General features: G+C 40.4%; 1 protein-coding gene across 6 annotated transcripts in view; it reads right to left on the bottom strand.

The window, feature by feature from the left end:
- Positions 1-13,188: 13,188 nt before the first annotated feature.
- The window catches only part of PPFIA2 (PPFI scaffold protein A2), a 367,242-nt gene continuing 362,534 nt past the window's right edge, over positions 13,189-17,896 (bottom strand). For all 6 annotated transcript variants that reach the window (XM_075209360.1, XM_075209359.1, XM_075209358.1 and 3 more), the window contains one exon: positions 13,189-15,246. Coding sequence is in view for 1 of the 6 variants with exons in the window: in XM_075209358.1 (XP_075065459.1) it covers positions 15,233-15,246 (14 nt within the window). In the remaining 5 variants the exon portion in view is untranslated. The remainder of the gene's footprint in view (positions 15,247-17,896) is intronic.

A 17,896-nucleotide genomic window follows, 5' to 3' on the forward strand; every position in this document is an offset into this window, starting at 1 on the left:
GTCCTATTGGTTCAGCGAGATTTCTCATGTGTAAGAAATATGGTGCATACGCAACTGCGTATTGCGACACGTGGGTCAAGATGACCAAAGATTGTGATAGGCCTTTCCCAACAATAGGGAGCTTTAATGCAGAGGTACCTCAATACTGTAAAAGATAAAGTATGGTTGATTAACTCAACGAAAGTGAGGAATAAACATAATGATTATTTAAAATTGTGGCAAATGGAAGGTAACACGTGGCAGAGCAGCGAATGCAAAGCGGAAGTAGGCGTGGCGAAAAGCACGTGCACGGCGGAAGTAGCCATTGAGAAGCGTGGCGAACTCAGCGCAAGCGTGCCCCCGCCACCTTATGTGGCGGGAGCGGTAAGTACAGCTGGTATTAAAACTGAAAAAAGAAAAATTGCTAAGTTGTATCCTGTTTTAAGCCAGTTTAAAACATGTGTATCAGAAGATGAAGATGAACCCACTGTGATATCGGCCATTGCCCATGCTGTTAGTGTACTAGAGGCTCAGCGCAAGTATGAGAAAATGGCTGAGATAGGTGAGAGTAGCGTGATCACTAGGAGTGAAAGCGTTCTAAATCTTGAACCAGCAAATCCTGTAGTGTCCCCTGAAGTCAGTGAGCCAGAGGGAACGTACCCAGTCCGCACAATATCAGTTCCCAATGGGAAACCGGATAAGGATGGTGTAGTTCCTTTAAGAAATGTTACAATGCATTGTCCCTGGACTAGATCAGAATTACGTTCCATTATGACTGAATTCCCAGATCCTAGAAAGGAGTTGGCTAAATGTCAGAAATTTGTTAAAGACTTAGGAAATGCCCACGAACCAACCAATAAGGATTGGCGTGTAGTGTTGAGGGCGTGTCTTCCTCCCAATACTAACATACAAAAATTTATTGAAGATTGTTTGCTGGAGGAAGATGACACCTTGACTGATGAGATTACCCAAAAAATTATAGAAAAAATTGTCAAACACTTAGCCATCTATTTTCCAGTAGTAGTAAATTGGAGTAAGGTTTTTACCATAAAACAAAAAGACAGTGAAACTGCGACAGATTATTTTGGTAGAGCTCTTGCATCAATGACACAGTTTACGGGGGTATCAGATATAAGGGAGTACCCACATCATAGGGAAGTAGCGGTAACAGTACTGATGGATGGTTTAAAGGAAAATCTAAAAACGAGTACAAACCTCAACCCCTGGTTGGAGAGACAGCACGGTAGATTCTCTTAGAGAAGTGGCTGTGGAACATGACAAAAATATTTTTAGGAAAAGAGTGACAAGTTGATGACGGTGAGTATACAGGCATTAGAGGGAATGCATACACGACCACCAGCATATAACCCACATAACGGGAAACGCAGAATGTTGAGATGTTACAATTGCAAAGAAGAAGGACATATGAGAAAAGATTGTACAAAGGGAAGGTATAATCCTAATGAAGGGTCACATAGATATCCTCCAAGGAGGGATTCACATAGACTAGAAGATTCACGCCTGCCCGCGCATGTCGCAGCAGTAAATACTGCACGGGAAAGCAATAGTCAGCGCTAGGGGTCAGGTCATACCTGTAGTCTACAGCCAGTGAGGTTAACTGAGAGTCAGATGGAAGAACCAACAATGATAGTTGACATAGCTGGTAGGAAAGAAACTTTTCTTGTAGATACAGGGGCGGCCCGATCTGTGATAACCTCTCCTTTCAATCTACAGGTGACCAGTAAAACTATTCCAGCTATGGGGGTAACGGGAAAAGTGTTACATTATCCTCTAACTAAACTGGCTAAGGTTACTATCGGGCCCCTGCATACTAAGCATTCGTTTCTCTTGGCTGCAGCAGCTCCTACTAACTTGCTAGGGAGAGACTTGTTATGTAAAATGGGATGTGTCATATACTGTACTTCTGATGGTGTGTTGTGTTCTTAGATATACCGGAGAAGGTCGCACATTAGTAACATGATATATTGGACACCCCTCAAAGGTTAATGTTACACTCTACTGTTATAGAACACAGTCCATCTCAAGTAAAGGGGATGTTGCTGGAAATACCAGGTTCACTATGGACCAGAGATGGACAGGACACTGGACTGATGGCAAACGTAGCCCCAGTCATGGTCAATCTAAAAAGTGGTAGGATAGCTCCAAAAATCCCACCGTATCCATTAAAACCGGAGGTGGAACTAGGAGTATATCCTGTTATTGAGAGGCTGTTACAACAAGGGATTTTAATTCGTACAGCCAGTACAGCAAATAGTCCCATTTTCCCTGTAAAGAAGAATGGGGGAGGGGCTATAGATTAGTCCAGGACTTAAGGGGAATTAATAAAGTTGTTGAGAGCCAATTCCCCGTAGTGCCGAATCCAGCTGTCATCCTCATGCAGATTCCACCGTCTGCTAGTCATTTTACTGTCATTGATCTTTGTTCTGCTTTCTTCTCAGTCCCTCTTCACCCTGACTGCCAATACCTTTTCGCATTCTCCTACCGGGGATTGCAATACACATGGACCAAACTACCCCAGGGGTTCATTGACAGCCCCAGTATTTTCTCCCAAGCCTTACATGACTGTTTGCAATCCTTTCAACCCCACAATGGGTCTGTTCTAATTCAATATGTGGACGATTTGTTGCTGTGCTCTGATTCTTTTATGTCATGTTTACATGATACTAAATTGTTGTTGCTTCATCTTTCACAAACAGGGCACAAGGTGGCAAAGGATAAATTACAGCCATGTCAGACTAAGGTCAAATAGCTAGGGCACTGCCTCACTAAGGCGCTAAGACACCTGACAACCGACAGGATTGAGGCCATACAACACATGACTCTGCCGCAGAGCCAAAAGCAGATTCGTACTTTCCTGGGGATGTGTGGATACTGTAGATCCTGGATCCCAGGTTTTTCTATTCTGGCATTACCATTGCAGGAGCTAGTCTCTTCCTCAAAACCAGAACATGTTGTACACACAGAAGAGTCAGAGCAAGCGTTCTTTAATCTTAAAGATAGTCTGACTAGAGCACCTGCATTGGGAATACCTGATTATGAAAAGCCTTTTGAGCTATTTTGTACAAAAGCTGATGGTTGTGCAGCAGGCGTCCTCGCACAGAAACATGGTGACGCTAGCAGACCGGTAGCATACTACAGTGCACAATTGGACAATGTGGCAAGATCACTCCCAACATGTCTCAGAAGTGTAGCAGCAACGGCTCTTCTGGTAAGTAAGAGCGAGGACTTAGTATTAGGACATAATTCAACTATCTATTCACCCCATGCTGTATCAGCTCTGTTAAATTAAGCCCAAACCAGACATGTCTCTTCAGCTAGATTCACAAAGTGGGAACTAGCCCTGATGGCACCCTCAAACATCACCATCAAACGATGTAGCACCTTAAATCCAGCTACATACCTTCCGTATGTGTCTCTAGAGACACAAAGGGTGGGAGGTGAGGAGACCCTGGTTAATGATGAGTTAGGCAAGAATACTGACACGCATGACTGTATGGAACACCTGAATCAGACCTTTACTGCAAGGCCCGACATACGTGACACCCCCTTAGAAAATGTAGATTTTACGTTTTATACAGACGGAAGTTGCCTTAGACAGACAGAGACGGGAGAGCTATGTACTGGTTACGCTGTTGTAGACGATCAGGATGTGGTAGAAGCTGAACCCCTTGGCCCACCTTACTCAGCCCAGGTGGCGGAACTAGTAGCATTAAGGAGAGCGTGTGAATTGGCAGAGGGCAAATCAGCCAATATATTTACTGACTCTAGGTACGCCTTTGGGGTAGCACACGATTTTGGGGCCCTTTGGCGTCTTAGAAACTTTACGACAGCAGCAGGTACGCCAGTGGCACACTCACAACACATAAAAGGACTCCTGACAGCGATACAGTTACCCAAAACAGTAGCCGTCATAAAGTGCAAAGCCCATACCTTTGAAGAAGACCCAGTGTCATTGGGCAACAACAGGGCAGACGAAGCTGCTAAATGGGCAGCAGGGCAACCTATGACTGTATCGACCGAGACTATGATGGTTTTTCAGACATTAGACATGCAGAAATTAATTGAAATGCAAGATTTGTGTTCCCTGCAGGAAAAGGCGGTCTAGAAGGCGAAGGGATGTGGTCAAGAGTCCTCAGGACTCTGGAGGGATGGACAAGGTAAGCCTGTAGCTCCCCGAACATACTATCCAAGCCTGGCTGAAGCAGCACACGGTCTGACTCACCTGGGTAAAGAAGGTATGTGCAAACTGGTGAGAGCATACTGGTGTGCTCCCGGATTTTCCTCTCAGGCTGGTAAGAAAGCAATGTCATGTCTTACTTGTTTGAGGATAAATGTTGGGAAAACTATTCCAACTGAGCCATCCCACATCCCTCCTACAGACGGACCTTTTCAGGTAATACAAATTGATTATATCCAATTACCACCGTGCAGGAATCTAAAGTATGTGTTAGTGTGTATTGATGTGTTTTCCGGTTGGGTAGAAGCATATCCGGCAGCCACTAATACTGCTGTGTTCACTGCAAAGAAAATTGTACAAGACTTTGTGTGTAGGTTCGGTATCCCTAGAATCATGGAAAGTGATAGGGGTACCCATTTTACTGGTGATATCTTCCAAAATATGTGTAAACTCATGGGAATCGGTAGCAGACTTCACACCCCTTACCGACCACAAGCCAGTGGTAAGGTGGAGAGAGTAAACGGTACTATAAAGAACAAGCTTGGTAAGATAATGGCTGAAACTGGGTTGGCATGGCCTGAGGCTTTACCATTGGTCCTCCATAGCATTCGAACCACTCCTAGACCTCCTCTTAATCTGTCCCCCTTTGAGATACTGTTCGGACGACAACCTCATTTGATCGTGAGTCCACAAGACGACTTGAAGTGTAATAATGAAGTGACTGTAAAATATCTTATAAGAATGAGTAGACAGCTAAAACAACAAAAACTAAAAATGCTGTCACCTGGTATGCCAGAAACAAATTGTCATGATGTTGAACCTGGGGACTATGTTATGATCCGCAATTTCTTACGTTCGGGTTGTTTAACAGACCGTTGGGAAGGCCCATACCAAGTGCTGCTGACTAGTACTACATCACTGAAGGTTGCAGAGAGAGACACTTGGGTCCATTCCACCCACTGCAGGAGAGTCCATAATCCGGAGAAAGTGCAAGATAAAACTAAGACCAACGACATAGATCTGTCACTCGTGAGTCTGTTCCGGGAGACCTAAAGCCTGCAGTCGAGACACCTGAACCAGAGACATTGCCCCAGAACTATCTTTCCAGCGATGGAGTGGCGGTTTTTGTTTTTCTTTTGTTCCAGGATTTTCCTTGTTTTTATTTTTTTTTAGGACATTCTATTTTTGTGAAGGAGGACGGAGGAGAGTTCTGGGAGTGATACGGATGAAATGGAGGCAGAGGAAAAGTTATTAGGATACTCAGAGCAGCCCATTATCAAACTTGGTCCGGGGGGTTATGAAAAGGTCTGCTAGCTCAGGAACTCGGAGGCAGTGTGAGGGGCTATTGTCTGATGAGTATTGTATCTGCAAGTTCTGCGACTCCCTAGTTGAAGAGAGATGCATCCAACGATGCCAGTCCCCCAGTACTCTGAATATAGGCGGGCATCCTTTGGAGGATTATCACTCCCTGGTGGGTAAGGTGCTAAACCAGACCGAGTGTTGGGTGTGCTCTCACGTGCCGCAAGGGCAGCATAATATAGGATTAGTGCCATTTCCTCTAAACATATCCGAAGTACTCGAATTGAGGGGTGGGAGGCCCATAGACGGGAGGTACAATAACACTAGGTCCCTTAGTCTGACGCTTCGACAATACTCAATAGGCAGATCTTTGCTGTGCCTAAATATCTCTCATGCATAGCGCCTGGAGAATTGGGAGGCTGACCCATCAGATCAGACAATGGCTCGCCACACTCATTTTAGAGGGAGACTCACAAGGTCACTACTAGGCAGGAATGTTGATGGAAGTCACAACTTAGGGCGTATAACCAAACATAAGAAGGTATCCATTGGAAAAGTCTCTACAGATAAATGTAAAAATGTCATTAATGCCGACACATGTCGAGAGCAAATGGAGACACTAGGCATGGGTAGTTTTATCAAAACTCTGTGTGATATAATTCATGGGCATACTGTTCCTTATGTTCTCCTTGATGATGTGTATTTTGTTTGTGGGAGGAAAGCTTATTCCTGGGTGACTCCGAGTTCCAAGGGCTTGTGTTTCTTAGCTAAACTGGTTCCTGAAATCATGACTATTACTCATGAAGAAATGGTTGGTATTCACAAGACTACATCACCATCATACATACACACACAGTATGAACACCGTGGCAAGAGAAATATGATTCCTGGTGAGGAACCCATAGCTACAAAATTGATTAGTGAAACTGCTGGTTTTCAAGTTATGGTTGCTCTAGATCTCACCAGGACTGCTCGGGGAACATTAAACTTTAAATATATCCAAGACCTAGCTAAATTAATAGATAATATCACCGAGATGTATGATGACACACTCAGGTATACTGGAAGGGAGCTACAAGCGTACAAGAAGGAGTTGGTGCAACATAGACTGGTACTAAATTATCTCACCTCTATTACTGGTGGGTACTGTGTGACACTGGCCACCCAGTTCGGTGTCAAATGTTGCACGTACATTACTAATAATACGGATGACCCCAAAGAGGTTATAGACCGGAAGATGGAGGAAATTTTGCAGCTGAAATGGGAATTTCTAAAGAGCCATAATTCTTCGTTATATGAGGTCGGGTAAAAGGTGGGTTGGTTGTCGTGGTTGAACCCTGTGAAATGATTCTCCGGTCTGGGGGAGTGGGTACAGGAAATAGTTGCTAGTGTAAGTAAGCTCCTTCTCCTTATACTGGGTGTCATCTTAGCAATTGATTTATTTGTCAAATGTGTTCCTACTGTGTTGAAGTGTGGAAAATGGTCTCATAGGAGTAACACAGGAAGAGACTGAAAGGGTGGTACCAGATACCGAGATCATGGTCTGTGAAGAAGTATTGTATAATCCTGAACTTGAAACGGTGATTGGGTGATAGTTTATTACACTATCAAAGGGTGGAGCTGTTGAAGTCAGCAAATTGCAAAAAAGTCATTTCAATTAAAGTCGAGCAAACTTGGTTGTCTTTGAAAAGATGCGTACGGTACGCTACGCCGTACAAGGGCACGCTACGGCGTGAAAGGGCGTACGCATCCACTACACGTGGCAGCAACAGTAATTGGTCTTTTACCATACATTCGCACAAACACGCATACTTATAAAATAGTACACATTAATGGTAGTTGCAACACATAGTTATGTTGAAATATAGTAGTATTTATATGTTATATTAGAGTTACATGCATATTAGTGAAATACACGGAACAGGTTGAAGGAATCATATCTTGAGTGGTATCATAATAAACCTCTTTACATATCCTACTGTTTGGTTCACTCTGCGAGGGAATCGCAGAGTGCATACACAAGTTATGAATGATAGGGAATTATGAACTACTTAAGACTAAGGAATCTTGGCGGGAAGAGCCGAGCATACCCCCTGGAGAGGTGACCCCCTCCTTTTGGATTCCTTAGGATGAACTAGCCAATGATTGACAACCCCTTGGACCTTCCTGAGACCTGGACCAATAGATGCAAGCTATACCACCTTCATTGTATTACTGTATTTCTGTGTGTATATAAGCAGCAGCTTCACATCTAGTGTTCAGACATCTTGTCCCCAGACTTCAGGATTGAATGACTGCACACTGGATCCAGAGCGCCTGCGATAAGTAACGGCTGTATTTATTATCACGTTGCTTGAGCATATTATTCTACTATTTGCGAATAAATCTTTGTGCGTTGGAAACACAAATCGAGGTTCGACAATTGGTTAGCGACAATACGCACATAACAATAGCTATCCACATGTCCTTACGTATTTTGTTAGCTTCTAACAGGTGGTTTTAATCCGTGTGACAGGAATGAATGAATGAGTCAAGATTGTGTTGTCATTCTCTGAACGACTAGAGGACCAGATGAAGAGCACAGGTCTGAAGGTAAATAGTGTGTAGTGTGTGAAGATCCGACCAGTCTGGTGATTCATGCAGTCGTAGGTACAATTGTCGTAGATAACAAATTGGTCGTAAAAATTCTCCAGTGTGTACCTAGAATAACACAGGTGTGATATAGATATTTAACAGGCTTTATTTTGTCCCTGCTGTTTTATGAGGTAGTTTAACAGAATAATATTTAAATTGAGGTCCCATAAAGATGGAGCACTTGTTGCAAATAAACAGTGTTGGGTGTTTTTGGTAAGCAATAAGGTAGTTTGGAAACATGTCAGAGGTATGTTTTTTCGGTCTAAACTAGGACACATCCAACAGATGTTCTGCATGTCATGTGACAACCCCTGTTTTTGATGGTGCTCAGTTATACAAAGCTTTTGATTTTCTTTTACCACAACAAGATTACAAAGTCTTTCAGTGTTAACTTCCCATATGTGCAGTATGTTTGACAACTTGATACTTCCATGGTTACACATGGAAGGTTAAATATTTTAGGTTTTGTTTTTTTTTTTCTTTAAAGGGTGTATTGGTTATGTCTTTCACCCAAATCATTTCATTCAAGTATCCAGAGATAGAGTAACCATAGCAGATGTCCAAGAGTGATGGAATGTCTGAGTATTGCTAAATGAATGAAAGCAATTAGCAGCATGTTTCATCCTGCCCAGATTCGCCTACCACTTTCTAGACCAGAACACTAATTTCAGCCCTAGACAATGCAGCTGCAGCCACCACATATAGTCTCAGACCATCTAAACCTCATCCATTGCACACCATACAGACCTGCCACCTGCAATACTGCCCCAGCACTGCTGAGAATCACTGGAGTAAATCTCACCCCACTATAAATTTATCCTTTCACCTTACAACACTGCCTTTTCACTTGCCAAGGGAATATACATCACTTCTCTAATATGCACCCAGTAATTGACCCCCATTGCCTCTCTTTCAGCTTCTCTTCTCTGTCCTACACCTCTCCCTTTCTCCCTCACAGCCCATGATATTGCCACCTACTTCAAAGAAAAAATATACATAATTCGACAAGATGTTTCCGCATGCCAAATTCCACACACTCCACTCACCTTCTCATATACTCCCTAAATCATTCTCTTTATTATCTCCTGTAATGGAGGAAGTTTCTGCACTCATTTCATCATCTCACCCTAAAACCGACACCCTTATCCCTATTCTCTCCAAACTTCTCCATCCCTCTCTCCCACACTGCATGCCCACTTCTAGCTCATATTTTTAACCTGTTTCTCCACTGGCACATTTCTATCCTCTTTTAAACATGCGCTCATCTGACCAATATTAAATAAATTATCTCTCAAACCAGCCTCCTTCTCCATCTATTACCCTATTTCTCTCCTCCCCTTTGCTTTCAAACTACTTAGGTGGTTGTAGACTAGTCACTCACCGCCTTTTATCTCCTCTCACTCCTTTCTCGTCTCTGTGCAATCAGTCCTCTGACCCGAACATTCTGCACTCACAAAAGTGATCAATGATCTGCTTATAGCAAAATCTAGTGGTCACTTCTCTATACTCATCCTCCTGGACCCCTCTGCTGCTTTCAACACTGTCTATTACAGTCTTCTCTTGCACACTCTTTACTCCATTGGCTTTCATGACTGTTCTTTCCTAGTTCACTTAGCTCCTTCAATGTGATTACCTCTGGCACATCCTCCACTCCCACTATCTGTTGGCATTCCACAAGGCTCTGTTCTCAGCTCTTTGCTTTTCTCCTGTACACCTCTTCTCTTGGGGAACTAATTTGATAATTTGGCCTCCAGTGCCACCTCTTCACTGACTACACCCAAACCAGTCTCCCCCCCCTTCTGTACTGTCTCTCTGCTATCTGCTAATTTGTATACACTGGAAACCCCATGGAAATGAATAAGCTATTAAAAAAACATTCAAAAGCACATGTGGATGTGTCCAGCATAAATAAACCGTGAGTATAGCTGATATTAAATGCTTAGCATTTCTGTACACAACACAAGTGATAACAAGTCTTGGAAATGTTGAATATAAGTTACAAAAATGGTATACTTCAACAACTGTACCTTACTAAAATGTACAACATCCCACATGCTTTCAAATCTGATCACAAATATTTTCAGAGAGGACTGGGGAATTAGCAAAATACATGGTAATATGTTGTGAAAATGTATGTGTAATTTTAGATTATTATTATCACAACCCACCAAAAAAATATATATTTTTTAAGTTGCTAAGGATATTTGAATGATTCGGGACAATCGCTTCCCCTAGCAGGGACATTATGCCTGCGGCTGCACACTATGTGCTACAGATCTGTGGCGGCAGACAGAATCCTGCCGCCCTCTCTGATTGTGTATTAAACACAATCACAGCAGCCGGGCAGCATACTTACATACGCCGACAGGGACCTGCAGCACATAATGTACGGTCGCAGGCAGTCCACTGATAAAAGTAAAAAAGGGGGCGGGTCTAAAATCGTCCCTCCTAAAAATTCTAGATCCGACCCTGGATCAGAGATACGAGGTATGTCTATTAAATAACGAGACTGTAATTCTACCTAGTAAACAAAGCAGTCAGAACCGGTTATAACTGCACCCCGTAGTAACCTTGAACCTGCATGACAAGCTGCAACACTCTGACGTTCAGTTGATTGTGAGTTGCCATTTAGTTTGGTTGTGTTTTCTGTAGAGTGCCGAAAAAATGCTAAGTTTAAAAGTTGAACAACGTGTCAATTTGAAATTTTTAGTAATATTGCACAAAACACCAACAGAATGTTTTCAAATGCTTACTATGGCCTATGGGAATGACTGCCTGTCTCGTGCGCGTGTGTTTGAGTGGCACAAAAGATTTAGTCAGGGACGTTGGAATGTCAAGATGAACGCCCTGGACGACCTTGCACTTCAAGAACCGAAGACAATGTAGACAAAATCTGTCAGATTGTTCGAAAAGACCGCCGACTCAATGTTCGAATGATAGCTGAATCCGTGAACATTGACAAAGGTACCGTATGGATCTTAACATGACTAAAGTTTGTGCAAAGATGGTCCCAAGGGTTCTCACACCAGAGCAAAATGAACGCAAGCAATGTTGTGTTGACATTCTGCAGCAACTTGACACAGATCCAAACCTGTTTCATAATGTAATTACTTGTGATGAGACCTGGATCTTCCAGTATGATCCTTAAAACAAAAGACAGTCAATGCACTGGAAAACACCGTTATCACCAAGAATGAAAAAAAGCTTGTCAAAATTCAAAGCAATGTTCATTGGTTTTTTTCTATATCAAGGGTGTAATTTTGGAGAATGGGTTCCAGAAGGCACAACAGTTAATCAGCATTATTATAAGGAAGTTTTGCAAAAGCTGAGAGAAAGATTCAGAAAGAAACTACCTCAACTGTGGAAAAATGATTTATTTCTTCACCAGGACAATGCGCCTGCACACACAGCACTTTCTGTGAAGCAATTTTTCACCGACAAACACATTACTACACTTGAACATCCTCCATATTCGCCCGATTTAGCACCTTGTGGTTTTTCCCAGAAGTTAAATCCGTGCTTAAAGGGACACATTTTGAGTCGGTTAATGCTGTAAAGAAGAAAACAGCAGATATGTTGAAACAAGTGACAGAAATTGATTTGCTCCATACCTTCGATCAGTGGAAAAGAAGACTACAGTGATGTATTAGTGCAAATGTGGAGTATATTGAAGGGGACAAACATTAAATTTGTAATACCAGTAAATAAAGGTGAGTTATTTAATAGACATACCTCTTATATCAAAATACTCTCACTCCTACCCTCTTAGATCTGAGATTTGAGATGTATGAAGGGATGGTGGTGTTGAGGGCTTTGTATGTAAGGGTGAGTAATTTGAATTGGATTCTGGAGTACATAGGGAGCCAGTGTAGGGATTTGTTAAGTTGTGCAGCAGACGTGGAGCAGTGAGCAAGACAGATCAGTTTGATGTATATCTTATGGCTGAATTTGGGCCCTAAATAAGCTTGTTGATTGTCTAAATATGCATTTGTGAATTATCAACCTAGAGATTAATGTAATTTTTTTATATTATTTGTTCATAAGTTTTGTTATGCAAATCAGTCACCAGAGACATCTACAAATGAGACCTGTGGATCTCAGTTGTTTACACTGCCTGTTACACTAAAGAGAGGAGTCCCAAGTTCAAGTGCCACTTTGATTGTATTGATATTCCTAAGAGGCATGATGGCAAAGTCCCAGATTAATTGATTTACAACAGCGATTAAACTTTTATCTTTCCCCACAAATTGTCATACAGTCTTGACTTTTGGTCAATTTGTGGTGCTTCAACTTCTATTTGATATTTGTTTTAGAATATTTTATATTTGTATTAGAATTGTGCAGCAATTTAATAACTTACCCGGTGTGTGCATCTCTGGATTGAGAGTTTTGATTCTTAGGGGCCAATTCAATTTGGCCGCGTTCTTTTAGAAATAAAGCGGCCTACGCACTATTACCGTTAGCATGGTAAAAGTGTGCAGGTTTACCGTTGGTACAATAATTTTAACGCTGAAAAATCCAGGTTAAAATTACAGTATTAATAGTAATACAATTAGTGCCGCGTTATTCCTACACTAACATAGCCAAATTGAATTCCTCCCTTAAAGTGTCAAGTGTGGTCCAGAATGAAAGAGTGGACTATTGTATGCTATTTTGATTTTAATCTTTTATGTTAAATGTGCTGTATTTAATTATTTATTGTAATTGGTTGGTTGAAGAACAAGCACCCTCTTTCTTCTTTGAATTATTATACAGTTAATGCACCCACACGGATTTACCCCAACATTTGCTCTGTAATTTCTAAACTTTATTTTAACCCCCCCCCCCCCCCCCCCCCACCACCACCACACAACACACAGTCATTTACTGAAAATTTGACTGTGAACATTATTAGGACTTGAAGCACTGTTTTCACTGCAGGCTGGTAGCACTGAGCAGATAAACACGTTTTTTTGTCTTGCAACACTTCTTTGTTGAACACTTGTCATATTGACAGATCAAAGGAATGAATGAATTTGCTGGAGTGTTGCTAAATTTGGTGGAATAAAAAGGTTGAAAAGAAAACGTAACTCCAAACCTTGGAAGACAACACTTTTATAAATGTATGTTAATGCCATCATTAGCGCTATTCACAATTTGTGCATTTGGCCATTAATGTTTAGGATTCACATTTTATAGATGCTGCCGTCTATACAGTACCTTTTTGACAATTGGAGAATAACAACTATAATATCTGGAAATAAATTTGAACAATACATTGTCTCATAAGATGTGAAAATAAATTATTGTGCAAAACGGTTTCTGAAATAGCACTGAGCTTGTTAAGTCAAAATTGGTAATAGTGTATTTTGAGTTCATAACTGTGATAAGCAACTAAAATGATATATCTTCGCAGTTTCAGCAGTTCTAAACAAGTTATTTTTCTTTTAATTCAGTAAATTCCATGCATTATTTTAACAGAAAAATGTACTTAAATTGATAGTTAAAAATAACACAAGGCAAAAGTCTGACAGTTATGCTGTATGCAGTAAATTAGAATTCTATGCACAGAACTTCTGTACAGTACAGAAAATGCTGACTGGAAACTTAATTTCATCATTAATTAAAGTTCATATCTTTCACGACGACAGATTTCATAACGCTTTGCCTCTAAAACCGCTAACAAAATATTTGCTTTTGTAAAATAAAAAAAATAAAATGCAGTACGGATTCAACTGCTGCAAACCTAGAGAGCTCTCTTGTGGCCATTTTAAAATACTCCACCTTAGTCAGACAAATAGATCTTTAAATATTAGCAAGTTATAAAAACCAAATAAAGAGTTTGTTTTTTTCCCTTTTTTTTATTGACAATGGAAGGAAAACATTTTGTCACCATAAACTTCCAATTTTCATTGGTTAAAAATGAGATCTGACAACAAAATAAATATCGATGAACGTGCAGTTACTTAACGGAATAACTAAAAGACAGTTAAGCAAAATGGAGGCAGCAGGAGTTGGCAAAGAGTTCAAATAATCTTAAATTCGATTTACAAATGTCCATAGAAACTATTAAAGAAGCAGCAACGATTTGCAACAAGAAATAAAGCCACAGCAGGTAATAAGATTTCAGGTATGCATATGTATTATATCTATAGAAAGATATAACATGTAAGCATATCTTACACTGTCTTTCAGTTATTTCCTCTGAACAAGGCCATTTTGGCTAAGAGCATAACAATAAATAGGTTTCCTAATAGCCTCGGTTATCTTGACTAAAGGTACGAGTTAGTTTTGTACATAGGAAACTTGGATGTTTAGGCTGTTGAATTCATAGGTCTAGCAGACGCTGGCTTCTACACAAATGAGAGAAAGCAAAAGTTGTTCTCGGTAAAGCAAAGTAATTTCTTGGTCCACAGGTTACATTATTTCATGACTTTGTTTTACAAAGACCGTTTTGTTTCGGTGATTGCTTTTGACTCATGTAAACAGTTTGTTACTCGGAGAGCCGTCACAGTGCATTTCTAAGTGTTTGACCTATCGGGCGCCTTGGAAAGTTCACTCAGGCTCCACAGCCAGATTACACCAAGCAGTACCAGAGGCAGGTATTAGCTGTATCTTTAGAGGTTCTTAGGAGAAACATGTTGAGGCATCTAACTGCTAAACATACTGACTGTTACAATCCACTAACTGTAAAAACAGTGAAATGGAAAGGTACAAATATTAGCAACGCTATTGTGTCAGGTCTTCTCACATAGACTTCAACTTTTATTAAAAAAAAAACATATTTATAACCATTTACACTTCATAAAATAAAAGACTTACACTTCGGAAAATAAATACACATTAAATACTTAAATATTTCTAGTATATTACAAGGAAAACAGATGTAACAGAACATAAAAACGACTTGTTCCATCCCATTAAGTTGTGCACATTTAAACCTCTAAGGATCATAGAAATCCTTCTTATAATGATAGTTTGTTCTCTGTGTCTTAAACTAAGCATATAATAATGCTGTAAGTACATAAAAAATATCTTCACATTTTAGTTTTGTAATTCAGTGCTCATTCTGCTATCCGGGCATCATCCAGGTAGGTGTTCTATTGCCGCGGTTCTACTAGGTAGTGCACTTCAGGTAGATAGTTAAAAGAGGCCACCTAGGAGAATAGATGGAAGGAATTAGCCACAATGTTTAATTTAAATGCAGGCCTTCATGAGATCTTAGAATAATTTTGAAGTAGTGTTATGACTTTTGCATAGGGACAAATATTTAAATGAGGTGAATTAATGGAAAATGAAGATGATAATTTGCAGATAATCCCCAAATAATCCAGAAAAAAAGTATTTAATAAATAATTTACTATCACAATGAGACCTTTCATTTTTGGTAATGATTTTTAGAAGCTTGATGATGTTTATAGTTTGTTTGATCTTGTGAATATTCCATGATAATAAGGCGTTCTTATTTCACAGGTTACTATTATTTGTCTCTGTGTTCTATGCCAAAGCATAGATTAAACATTTTTGAATCTTGCCTAATTCTGTTCATTTTTACTTCTCATGTGACACACATGGGTATATATCTGTTTTGTATTTTTTTTAATTTGAAAAGTGTTTTATATAATGCTTCAATATCCTGAAGGGTAATTTCATACAAGAACCTTTTATGACCGAACAGATTAAGTGGAGACACACCAAGAAAATATAGTTGTTTTTTTTTCTGCAATACCTCAATCATCATATTTAGATGTTCACAGTTAACAAATGTGTTGTACCTCAAATAGCTTATGTATAACATTCATTCTGTTTACAGTAATTGTAACCATTTCTTTTCCCTATTAGCTCTGATTCAATAATGCAGTGATGCACTGCACCAAATTTTAAGCTGAAGAAATGGAGTAGTTCTTAAACATGCAATAAAGCCTCGTTACTTGTGAAATTTAATCATACATCAACACAAGGGTGAATTGCTTTGTTACCTGAAAGAACAATTTAATTTGTGCCCCCCCTTATAGCTTGTCAAAACCAACATACAGTATAGTGTATTACATTATAACAATATGCTATGTTTATTCACAGGACCACTAAACTTAAATACAAGTTGGCTTATGTAAAAGCTATTAACATTCCCATATCTTCAGTTTCGATCAGCTCCTGGAAGTTTTACATATATATTTATACATGTCCACATTTTGAGATATTACTGCTGTTGGGCAGTTATCCTGATATTATATTGGGAGTGGCTCAGAAACAACCAGTGCTCAATATAATCAAAATAATTTGAATCCTCATCAGGCATGTTGGTAAATGTTTCAGGTGAAAACGCACATCACTACTATTGTTTTATGCGTAGTACTCTTCATCCTAGTGCCCAGGCCCCCGGCCGAGAGGGAGAATTTTCCAGTGTGTTGCTAGTTTATGATAAAGTTTAAATCCTGAGGCTGCCTATTATAAGTGCCCCTGAGCTCCTGTAAGGAAATCCACAGAACATGCAGGTTTTTTTTATATATAAAATTTAGGTTATTACATTTCTGCACACACAGATCAGGTGCTCATTAAAACAATTTAATAGCCAGTGTTCCCTCTTCTGACTCCCTGGCAGCTTTAACCAATGTGTTAACCTACTCAGATGAGCATAGGACAGGAAGTAGCCCCACCCGAGGCTATATAATGCAGCAACTCCTCTTCCACAGTGTCGTCATCTCTTTTAAAAAAAAAATTTTTCAGCGTTGCATCCCAGGTCAAAGGGTTTCCTGCTGGGACCACTACGTTCCTCTTTTGAGCGGAGGCAAGTGAGATCATTTGCCATCTTCCAGCCACGCCATCAGAAAACATTGCGCCAAGACACCTGGGTAGTCCCAGGGAATCTAAAGAGCACAGAATACAAAGAAAATAATGTAGGAAGACATCCGTTACGGATATGGAGCCTACCACAATGAGACTAGGTAAGTCCCACTATTATTGTACTTTCATGGGATGTTTGTTATATCCGGTTAATTAGTATTTTTAGATATCTTTTTAGTACCCTTCTGGAGACTGTTGGAGAAAAGAACCTATTAGACACACCCTAGTACTTGTGGAGCATGGGATAAAAAAAAAACTGCTTATTAATTATACAGAGCTTTTATATGTAGAAATACACCCCACATTGTAATAGATACAAGCAGTGTCTGACTGGGGCATGAAGGGCCCACTGGTAAACTGCAACGCTAGGGGCCCACCAGAGGGGGTGTGGCCAGCCATCATAGAGGCGAGACCAGACACTAGAGGGGGAGTGGTCAGCCCACGAAGGACAGCTTGCACCATAGAGTAGTATATAAAGAATGCAGTGTGTATAAAGAGTACACAGTCTTGACCTGCCACTTAGATTGGGCAGAATAGTCACCAAAAAAATCGGGATTGTCCCACTAGACCAGGCTTGGCTAACCTGTGGCACTCCAGGTGTTGTAGCACCTGGAGTGTCTGCAAAATCCTGAAACTGTCATTCTATAAACCTTGTCTCTAGATGATGACAGAAGAAAATAAATGGTAGTGACCATCTTTCTTTTAAATCGACTTAACTGTCATGTCTTCTTTACATTGCACAAAATACCACTTGCATTGAGAGAAGCTACCTGCTTCCAGAGGTACATGACGAAATATGAACAAACCTATTCCAGCATCAATAACGAATACTTTTTCAAGAGATTTTGCTGCATACTTCACCAAATCACACATACAGAGTGCCCCTGATGTCACACATACATAGTGCCCCTCATGTCACACATACATAGTGCCCCTCATGTCACACATACATAGTGCCCCTGA

Source organism: Mixophyes fleayi, chromosome 4 (assembly GCF_038048845.1).
Source record: "Mixophyes fleayi isolate aMixFle1 chromosome 4, aMixFle1.hap1, whole genome shotgun sequence".
In the NCBI taxonomy this organism is placed as follows: Eukaryota; Metazoa; Chordata; class Amphibia; order Anura; family Limnodynastidae; genus Mixophyes; species Mixophyes fleayi.